At 38.1% G+C, this 11,470-nt stretch overlaps 1 protein-coding gene across 1 annotated transcript; it reads right to left on the minus strand.

The window, feature by feature from the left end:
• Positions 1 to 659: 659 nt before the first annotated feature.
• LOC145575240 (uncharacterized) lies at positions 660 to 4,151 on the minus strand. Its single transcript, XM_081633134.1, has 4 exons — positions 3,480 to 4,151; positions 2,003 to 2,879; positions 1,667 to 1,906; positions 660 to 1,363 (listed from the first exon to the last, which is right to left on the minus strand). Exons 1-4 carry the CDS (start codon positions 4,149 to 4,151, stop codon positions 660 to 662), a joined length of 2,493 nt encoding a protein of 830 aa, XP_081489260.1.
• Positions 4,152 to 11,470: the final 7,319 nt, after the last annotated feature.

Raw genomic sequence — 11,470 nt, forward strand, 5'->3', positions numbered from 1 at the left:
TGATGACTTTGTTTATATCATTATTTCGAAGAACATATGAAGAGGTCATGACACATGAGGTCAGTTGATGTTGATTTTTGGAAGAAGAGAATAAAAAGTGAGTTAAAATAAATCCACAAAAAAATAACAATACTTGGAGATTATTAATTGGTTGATTAATCTTCCTAAAAGTTGCAAGCCCAATATATATAAGTGGATCTTTAGGAAAAAGTTTTTAAAAGCCGATAGATCAATTAACCAGTACAAGGCTAGAGTGCGCGTTACAAAAAATATGGGATTGATTATATATTCTGATACTAATTTCTCTTGCTTGCTTTCATAATTTGTTGTGCATTAAATGGATGTGAAAACTGTTTATTTGAATGGCAACTTTGGTGAGGAGATTTTGCTAAAAGTAGAGAGAATATGTTAAATTGAACAAACTCAATTGCTTGATTTTCATTGATACGGCCATAGCCAATATATAATACAAGGTTTCCCTAATATGATAAAATTAGGAAATATCACAAAGATATCAAAAGATATATTCTAGGCACAAAATATGGCCACCAAATATTATCATATATTTTCCTAAAATATAATATCCTCAATACCCCTCCTCAAGTTGGAGCATGGGGATTGTAGATGCCCAACTTGGAAAGAAGATGATCAAACTGAGACTACCCAAGCGCCTTAATTAAAATATCTGCAAGTTGCTCCTTAGTGGAAACATAGGAAGGATCAATTAAGCCCTCTGTAATGGCATCACAAACAATGTGACAATCAATCTCAATGTGTTTCGTACGTTCATGAAAAACAGGATTTCGAGCTATATATAAAGCAGATTGATTATCACAAAACAACTTGATCGCCTTAGGGTGTTCAACACCCAAACTCAAAAGCAAGGCCTTCAACCATTTTAACTCATGTGTGGTTGAAGACATGCAACGGTGCTCATCCTCAGAAGAGGATGTGGCAACTGTGGGCTGTTTCTTGGTCTTCCAAGAAATAGGTGATTTTCCAAGGAACACAAGCCAACCGGTCAACGAACGACGAGTAAGAGGACACGCCGCCCAATCTGAATCACACCATCCCTGCAAAGTCAGGTCACTATCTGCACTCAACAAAATACCCTGTCCTGGGGTACTTTTTAAATATCGAACCACCCTGAGAGCTGCATCCCAATGTTCAATCCGAGGCTCGTGCATAAACTGTGAAAGAATATGAACCGAATATGCCAAATCCGGTCTAGTCACCGAGAGATAAATCAACCGCCCTACCAGTCTACGATAAGACTCAGGATACTCAAGTAACTCACCACTAGCAAGACTTAGCTTGTGGCTTTGCTCAATTGGAAAACCACTTGGTTTCGCACCTAATAGCCCTGCTTCAGAAACAATATCCAAGGTGTATTTTCGTTGACACAAAAACAAACCTGATTTACTGCGAGCAACTTCAATGCCCAAAAAATTTCAAATGACCAAGATCCTTCATCTTGAAACAATCACCAAGATAAGCTTTGAACACATTTAATGCAGCGGAATCATTCCCAGAAATAATAAGATCATCAACATAAACTAAGACATTAATTTGAACATTGCCTTTAGTGTATGTGAAAGAGAATAATCAGAGTAAGACCGTATAAAACCGTACCCTTTTAGAGCAGTAGTGAGTTTTGCAAACCAACATCTCGGAGCTTGTTTCAACCCATATAAAGACTTTCTCAAACGACACACCAAACTCGAATCCGAGCTCTCAAAACCTGGGGGTAATTTCATGCACATTTCCTCTTCTAGATCACCATTTAGGAAAGCATTATGAACATCCATCTGCTGAATCTCCCAGTTTTTTGAAACTGCTATAGCAAGGAAAGCGTGAATAGTAGTCATCTTTGCAACCAGAGCAACTGTCTCACCATAATCAATGCCTTCTCGTTGATGATTACCAAACACAACCAAACGAGACTTGAGACGTTCAATATCACCATTAGACAAAATTTTTGTCTTATACACCCATTGACAACCTAGAGCTTTCTTGCCGGGAGGAAGATGCTCCAATGTCCAAGTCCCATTATCTTCCAATGCCCTTATTTCTGCTTTCATAGAACGTTGCCAACCTTCAGATTTCATGGCTTCTCTAAAAGATTTTGGATCCTTTCCCAAAACAACAGCTGCAAGAAATTTGCGATAATTTACAGAAAACATGTCACAATTTATATAGTGTGCCAAAGGATAAGGCGTACCTGAAGGAGTATTGGATGACGGAGAGGACGAAGACGGACTATTAGCAAAAACGGAATGAGTTACATAATCACGAAGCTTTACCGAAGGAATTTTTTCACGATGTCCTTTTCCCAAGAGTTCGACCCCCTGATTTTGCGCGGAAGAACCCTCAACCTGATCGGCCGTCGCTGAGCTATTGCTGATGTGCTGCTCAGTCGCAGCCGTGCTACTGTCGTACAACTCTGCCCCTACTGAACTACTGCCACCTTGCGTGATGCTTGCTGCTGCCTCCGCGCCCCCCTCGTGGTCTGTGGCAGTCTGCTGCGGGGTGGCTGCGAAGCTCCCTGCCTGGTCTGCCGCAAGCTTTGTGGTAGGGGCAGCTTGATTATCCTCCCCATATACACCATTTTCGGCACCTAAATTGGCTTCCGGCACATCCAAATAGCCATACTCCAAGAAATCCTCATGGATATCACCATTAGTGGAAAAATTCGTGGTCACTATATTCACATCATCAGGGCATCTAAACAGAAACACTTCTTCAATAAATTTGACATCACGAGAGACAAAGAATTTTTTCGACTCAACATCATACAATTTCCATCCTTTCTTCCCAAAAGGATATCCCACAAAAATAGATTTCCTACCCCGACTTGCAAACTTGTCCCCATTTGTTTTCTGATTATGAGCAAAACAAAGACATCCAAAAGTACGGAGAGCATCAAACAAAGGTGGTTTGTTGAACAAAATTTCAAATGGAGTTTTATTTTGTAACAAGGGAGTGGGTGTACGATTAATTAGATGAGCAGCGGCAAGGACAAACTCCCCCCAAAAATAAATAGGCAAATTGGCTTGAAACCTCAAAGCTCTCCCAACTTCAAGAATGTGTTTGTGTTTTCTCTCAACCCTCCCATTTTGATGTGGAGTCCCCACACAAGAGGTTTGTAAAATAATACTAGTAGCACTAAAATAATCATGCAAGCAATTAAACTCCGTACCATTATCACTTTGCACAATTTTAATATTTTGAGAAAATTGCCTATCAACCATTGCAACAAATGCTAAAAACATTCGAAACACCTCAGTTTTATCAACCAACAAGTAAATCCAAACAGCTCGGGAATAATCATCAACGATAGTAAAAAAATAACGAGCTCCGCACGACGAGGCATGTCGATACGGACCCCACAAATCACAATGTATTTTCTAAAAAATCCTAGATGCTCTACCATCACTCAAAGGAAATTTATCCCTAGGATGTTTAGCACGCATATATACCTCACGCCCTTTAGCAAGATTATGTTTGTTTCCACTGACATGAGGAAGTAATTTAACCACTTTTTCAGAGGGATGACTCATTCGACGATGCCACAACTCCAAGGTCAACCTTGTGTCACCCACATCAACATGATTCACCGAATCTGAATTGCTAAAATAGTATAGTCCGTCTCTCCTAGTTCCCGTTCCAATCAACTCCTTCGTTTGATCCTGTACAACACACATATAAGAGTTAAATTGGACAGTACAATTAAGCTCATCTGTAATTTGGGACACAGAAAGCAGATTACAACTCAAATTAGGAACATAAAGAACCCCGGTTAGGGTGAGCTTGTCCGACAAACGAACAGAACCAATTAAAGAAGCCAATACGGTGTCTCCATTGGGAAGACCAACAGGACACTCAAAACCCTGCGTATCGAATAACATAGATTTGTCTCCGGTGACATGATGAGTTGCCCCTGTGTCAATGATCCAAGAGGTAAGATCAAATTTTCCTTTCAAACAATTTTCGGGTACATGAACATTACCGAACAATCCCGTTATTGTCTCAACTGTACTACTTGAAACGTCATTAGCACGAACCAAATTTCGTGGTTCTGAAAGGTGCGCAACCATGTATATGGTATGGTGATGTGTTTGTGGTGGAGGGATTGCATCGTCTCCAACCATTGTAAGAAAAAAAATCAAGGATTTTAACCTGCTCTTGATACCATGCTAAAAGTAGAGAGAATATTTTAAATTGAACAAACTCAATTGCTTGATTTTCATTGATACGGCCATAGCCAATATATAATACAAGGTTTCCCTAATATGATAAAATTAGGAAATATCACAAAGATATCAAAAGATATATTCTAGGCACAAAATATGGCCACCAAATATTATCATATATTTTCCTAAAATATAATATCCTCAATAGATTTATATGGTACAACATGAAGGTTTTGTTGTTCCCATACAAGAAAACAATGTTTGTAAATCAGCTAAGTCATTGTATGAAATCAAGTAAACTCCAAAGAATGAAAGAAATGACATGACAAATTCGACATTACTACTATGACCGGTGATGATTTCATTTTGATGAAGGTGATTCATATTCTTTTTGTAAGCATGACTATGGTTGTGTGAAATTTTTTTAATATTTACCTTTTGGTCCTAAATTTATCTATTTATTTTTTGACAATCAATAAAACATAAGAACACTAGTGAGGTTGTCTCCTAGCTGTAATTGCTAAGTTATGAGCCCATTCATACAATTTCTACTGACTTTTCTAATGGTAAGAGAAGAGAAGGATATAGCTCTACGTTTCACATTAGCTATAATAGGCTTGATCTCTCGTTCAGCTCCATTTGTCGCTTAAAAGATCTGTACCAGCTCCGACGAGTTAGTCCACAGCTCTATTTTCTTATTTTCCAGGCCTTGATACTTAAGGGCATGCTCCACTGCGAGTGCTTTAGCTTGAAGTGGCGTAGAGGCAAAAACCGGGTCAGACCCTTGTGCCACTTTGTTCCCTCTTTCATTGATTATCCATCCCACAGCTGCCTCCCATGAAGCGTAGTCCCCTTTTTTCCTTTTCTTCCATGCTCCATCCGTGTTAATGATGAAGTCAAAGCTATCCCCTGTATTACCTGTACTCCATACCTTATTCTGTAAGGTGTTATCAGATTTGAAGTTATATCTTGAAGCCACGCATCTGGTCTCCTTCCCTTGTTCATTCCCATCTAATGTGCCACGGTTGAGCAAGTGCGATGATGGATTCCGGGTGTGAGGAGTTTGCTCTAAAAATGGAGTTGTTTCTCGCCAACCAAATGCTCCACAAAATGCTAACAAACTCATTGCGTCTGTCGTCATTTCCTTTATCCTCGGACCACAGGTACGATACGTAGTTCTTGACCCAAGCCTGAATATTAATATTCCTACACGCTTCTGCATTTATACCTAACCAAGAACATTTCCATAGCCTTTGTACTATCTCACAATCACGAAACATGTGACTAGCATCTTCGTCCTCCAACTTGCAAAATGTGCAAGCCCTATTAACCTGAATGTTTCTTTTTCTCAGGTTATCAACAATAGGAAGTGCATTATGAATCAACTTCCAAATAAATAATTTTTGTTTCAGCCACAAATTCTCTTTCCACCATTTTTTCCAGAAAGATCCTTCCTCCTTCGTACCTTTATCCTGTTTCAAGGCAAACCAATAGCCTGTTTTTATTGACTAATGCCCTGATGTCGCAGGCCCCCAATCCCATTGGTCTTCTTCATGCCTAGTTTCAAGACTAGTGGACAGAATCTGTCGTGCTATACTCCCTGGGAACCACTTCCAAACAATTCCTGTTTTCCATTTTCCATTATAGTCCAGCAAGTCGGCTACCATTTTGGGCTTGATATCTTGATCCTCGGATCTCTCTTTGAGTGTTATCAAGTTCATACCAAGCCACCTGTCATTTTCAATTGAGGTTTTCATTCCATTGCCGATACTAGAACGAATGCCATTCTTCATGAAGTGAAATACTTTCATAATACTTCTTACTCCCCATGAGCTTAGGTTGATAGTCTCGTTTCTCCTACCTTTTTCCAGCCAATCTTCTCTGTATTTTGCTGCCATGATCATGCTTATCTGAAGTTGAGGGTTGTGTTTCATCCTCCATGCTTGCTTGAAGACGAGGGCTTGGTTGAGCATGCTGATATTTTTAAACCCAAGTCCTCCTTCATTTTTATGGGTATGAAGCAACTCAACCCTTTTCCAGTAGATTGGTCGTTTATCTATGGATGAGGCCCACCAGAACTTTAGGAAAATTGAGGATAATTTTTTCAGAACGCTCTTTGGGAAAAGGAAGATGCTCATAATGTCGCTAGCCATTGTAATGAGAATACTATTTATTAGTATTAACTTTCCTGGTTGGGAGAGATTTATGAACTTCCATGAAGCCAACTTACTTGAAACCTTATCAATCATCACCTGGAATATATTAGCAGATTTGCTATCAACATCCATAGGTAGGTGCCCATGGCCTCTCTGTCCTTCGCACTAAGCACCTTCCTAAGTAATCGTTTGAATCTGCTAGGAGTGTTCTTTGAGAAGATGACATAGGATTTATTGAAATTTATCATCTCCTTGTAAATTTGGCAAAACTCCCCCATGCACCTTTTCATGACTCCGAAATTTTGGTTACTTGCCTTAAGGAAAAACAGAGCATCGTCGGCAACAAATTGATGAGTGATATCTTGGCTTCTTCTTGACATTTTGATACCTCGCAGCATGTCAAAGGAATTAAGAGCCTTGATCTTCCTCGATAACACCTCCATACATAAAATAAAGAGGTAGGGGGACAAGGGGTCCTCTTTCCTAATTAAGACCTGCTCTAGGGATGATTTTTCTGGAGGGCTCACCATTAATTAGAATCTTGTAAGAGATGGTTGACACGCATTGCATAATCCAGTTTATCCACATCAAAGGGAATCTCATCTATTTGGGAACTGCTTCAAAGAATTTTGGCTTATTCTGTCGTAAGCTTTGTTAAGGTCGACTTTGAAAATGCTTTGAAAGTTCCTTCCCTTTGCATTTCTTCGTATCTTATATAACATCTCATGACCAATAAGGCAGCTGTCCGTAATTGAACTCCCAGGCATAAATGCGTTCTGATTTCCTCCTACCAAGTCCCCTATAATCTTCCGTAGCTTGTTCACCATGCATTTTGAGATAATTTTGTATCCCGTATTGCAAAGGCTGATGGGACGAAACTTGGACACAACTTCTGGCTTATCAACTTTTGGAATGAGAATGTTGAAAGTTTCATTCATTTCTCTGAGCATGTGTCCTTCTCTAAAGAATTCTTGGAATATTGCATTAGTATCCTCTGCTACGGTCTTCCAATTTTCATGAAAAAATTCTAGTGGGACACCATCAGGTGCTGGTGACTTATTCCCTTTCATTCCGAAGGTAGCCTTCCTTATGTCTGCCCTTGAAAAGGGTTTCTGGAGTTCTGAAATGTGGTTGTCACTGAGTTGTGGAATAGGGTCCTTCCATTCATACCAAATTTCTTTGCTTCGAGCTTTCAGGTTACCTACAAAAATATCTCTTCATAGTGGTTAGTAAAAAGAGATTGAATAGATTTGTCATCATTCACCCAAGCTCCATCTTGGTTTTTAATCCCTCTGATTTCGTTTCTCATTTTTCTGGTGGTAGCACATTTGAAGACTGGAATCATCATAACATTTTTGTACCTTGGTTCTTTTTTTAGTCTTACCCCAGCTAGAGCAGAGTGAATCATCATGCTCACAGCCACTAAGTCTTTTGGTGCACCCATTGTGCTTAAGACTGGAAGCATCTAAGATAGTCAAACACATCTTTTTCACGCTAGCAACAACATTCAAACCCCTAGGTCTGTTTTGAGGAGACTTAGTGATTTTGGAACAGGAAGGCATATCAGCAGTGAAAAGACTTTTTGTTCAGGTTAGGATTCGCAAGGTCTTCAATGGAAAAATCAGAGACAGCTGACAAGAATTCCTCCTCGGAAGCTGGAGAATTAGGGGGATTGGGTATAGGATCTTCAGAGATAATGGTGGGATAAATAAACAGGATTGAGTGATAAGATGGTGGGTTAAAGAAAGGAATACCCATGGGTTCAGAGATGGAGAGGGATTGGGTTGAGTCAGTTGAAGCCAAGCTTGAATTATCACTCTTAAAATTAAAAAAGGTCTTATTTTTCCCCTTGACAAGGTAAGCTAAAGGTTCACTTGGGGTTGGGTTTTGTGAGGCAGAAATAGAAGAGTTAATGTGAGGGGGAGCTGGCATGAGAAGTCTATCAGGCTCAGAGAAAGAAATCCATTCAGGGGGATTGGATGGGCTGGAAACTAGTTGTTGATGTCCTAGCAAAATTTCATTAGAGTTGGGCTTAGAAGAATTCATATTTACAGGGATAGCAGGAAATTTGTTAGTATTTTGGTTGAGTTTGGGTTTTTTTAAATGGCTATCTGGGGCTTTATAATGGTGTGTTGGGTTAGAATTAAATTTGGTGGTTAGGTGTGTTTGGGATTGGGACTTGTTTAGGCTCATTAATGTGCTCGGGAGGGTGCGGGATTTTCTTCTTTTTAAAGAAATTTGTTGATTTGCGAGGGAGGGGGACATAATCATGCTTATAAGGGTAGTAAAAGCAACTAGGGGAACTAGGAATATAGTAAATGAAACTGAAGAGAGATGGTACCTTTGAGGATATAGTGCTAAGAGTATAAGCTTGCTGATATGATATTCTTCATGACGTAAAATGTTTTCTGAAAAGGGCCTTGGCCTTGGGTTCCCTAAAACAAGGGGATTTGCTTGAGCAAGTGGCAACATCACTGGCTATGTTATTTCTCGAGAAAAAACTTGTTTGCTTATTAGGATATTCAAAGTTCTTGAACTTTTCGAGACCGGTATCCCACCTTGCCCTTTTTTGATTAGGTCGAGGTTCAACATCTAGTCGCCGTCTTTTTTTGTCCTCAAATAGATTTTTACCAGAAGAAGAGCACCCTTTCATCCTTTTGGAGAAGATTAGAGCATAGTCCGATGGGAATCTGACTCTTTTGCGCGGATTACCGGTGTCAAATTCACTAGGACAAGATGACGACCTCCTTCCATGGCTTATCAGTGAGATTCTAGTTGATCTAAACTTAATTGATCGAGTAAATAAATGAGACAAATGAATTTATATACAAGAATGATTACTAAATTTTAAAATGAAAGGCATGGTTAAATAAATATGTTTTTATAAGTAAAAACTAAAAGCACACAATTGGAATTTGTCCTAGTCAATCACACTATGTTTAAAAACTTCCCAAAAGTTTGGCTATTAAAATGTCAATCTAGTTAGGACTCTTTATGATCTAAGTATCCATTTACATTATAAAGGCCAGATTATCAATTAAAATTTTTAATTCGTTAATATTAGTTAAAATTTTAGATTCGTTAATATTAGTGGTAGTGTTATGTACACGACCTAATAACATAGACGACTAAGGAGGACACTTTCAATTGTGTGCTTTAAGTAATGGGTTTTCATTCCTTACTTATAAGTTGGTAATGGTCTAGTATTAGGTAGGAAAAATATCATAGCTTAAAATTCACTAAGTGTTAGTTCTTTCCTAAACTAAATAATAGTTTATTAAAAAAAATGTGTTTATTAAAACTCACTTAGTCCTTGGCCTGTCTACTTCACCCAATTTTTTCTTAAGAAAAATTATTTTTATTAAACTGAAATTATTTTGGTTGAACTTAAATTATTTTTATTGAACTGAAATTATTTTTTTACTGATTGTCCTAATAAACTTTAACAACTGTAAAGTCCTAGGCTTTTAAAGGGCCTTTACATTTGAGGAGAAAGATCCCATACGATGGGAACACCCTCCTTACACTAGCAGGCACACCGCACACATGTAGATCCGCCAATGTTGTAAATAGAAAGTTAGAAGAGAAAGAGACTTGTTGTCATACACTAAGGCTCTATTTCACTTCACCTTAAAAAATTAATATTTTGTGGAAATAATTTCAGTTCAACAACAATAATTCAGTTTAGTGAAAATAAGTTTAGTTCACTAAAAGTAAATTTATTAGTTCAGTAAAATCAGTTAAGTTCAATATAATTCGTAACTTTAAAGAAGAAATATGGCGCTAATCAAATTTTATCCGCGCCAGAACTCTGTTTTGATATTTTATCTTTTTGGCTGATTTTCTCTATAAATAACGTGCTAAAAACTCCGTTTTCGATAACCAGTTTTCACCTACAATCAACAGTCATCAAATTCCGCATTCATTCATCTACAATCTACAATCTACCAACTCTTTCTTTCTCTCTTTTCTAAACTAGCTTTTTACAAATACAAAATTCCGCATTCATTAGATCTAGAAACACCTAGCCATATTCGAAGTTGCCTTCGCCCTAGACGTGAAAGGTTTAATTTATGAGGGGACCTTGAATTAGAATTTTGTGTACACGTTCTATACCATATTTTATAGCTATTTTCGTATGGTTTCTGAGCTATACGGAGATACTTCTCGCTAATATTCTGTTCTCTAGTGTGGCTTGGTCTATTTAACTGATTTTGTAGGCACATGAAGATTTTCGGATGATTTGGACTTGTTTTGGATAGCCATGAGAGCTTATTAAGATGGAGAAGAATTTTTTCCGTGTCCGCCCTGGAGGGCAACATTGCCCTGGCAGCCAGGGAGAAGAAGGAAATAAGAGAAGTCACAAGAGAGGAAGTATGAAGAGTATGATCTCTATCCGCCCGGACCGGGCAGCATTGCCCTGGAAGACCGGTTCTTGAAGGCATAAGGTCGATTTTGCTTCTCGCGCCCGACTGGGCAGCCTTGCCCGGTCAACCCGGGCAATGTGTCGAACACCACATTTTCGTATTTTTCGGGATTTCTTAATTAAGGGATATAAATACCCTTTGTAAACGCGACTAAAACATACTTAGTTATTATTTTGCATCTTTTAAAACATTCATTAGAACCCTAATATTCTCTCTAGATCTAGATTAAAATTGCACTTTCAAGTTTTGATCTTTGTTCATCAACAATTGGTACTTTTCTTCATTCAAGCAATTGGTATTCATCTTTATTTCTTCTTTTAATTTTAATTACTTATTAATCATGTTTTCTTCATTGATTATTGTTTTTGCTTCCATTAATATGTGTGAGTAGTTTTCTTATTCCAAGATCTAGCAGAACCCGAATATGATTAATGCATGATTTAATTCTTTAAATTCTCTAATAATAATTGTAATTGATATACTTAATTGATTATGCTTATGCCAATACTAGATTAGGGATAATTGGTATTGTTATTAATCCTTTATTTTAATCGCAACGGGAGTTGGGTTTTGACGGATTTGAATAAATCAATTAAGGGTTTGAAGTTCATTGCGGGAGTAGTTGAATGGATGATTAGGAAGTTAGAGTAATGTGCTTAAGGTCTTTAATTTACATGATTCCACGGAAGTAGGC

Source organism: Chenopodium album, chromosome 2, assembly GCF_948465745.1.
Source record: "Chenopodium album chromosome 2, dcCheAlbu1.1, whole genome shotgun sequence".
In the NCBI taxonomy this organism is placed as follows: domain Eukaryota; kingdom Viridiplantae; phylum Streptophyta; class Magnoliopsida; order Caryophyllales; family Amaranthaceae; genus Chenopodium; species Chenopodium album.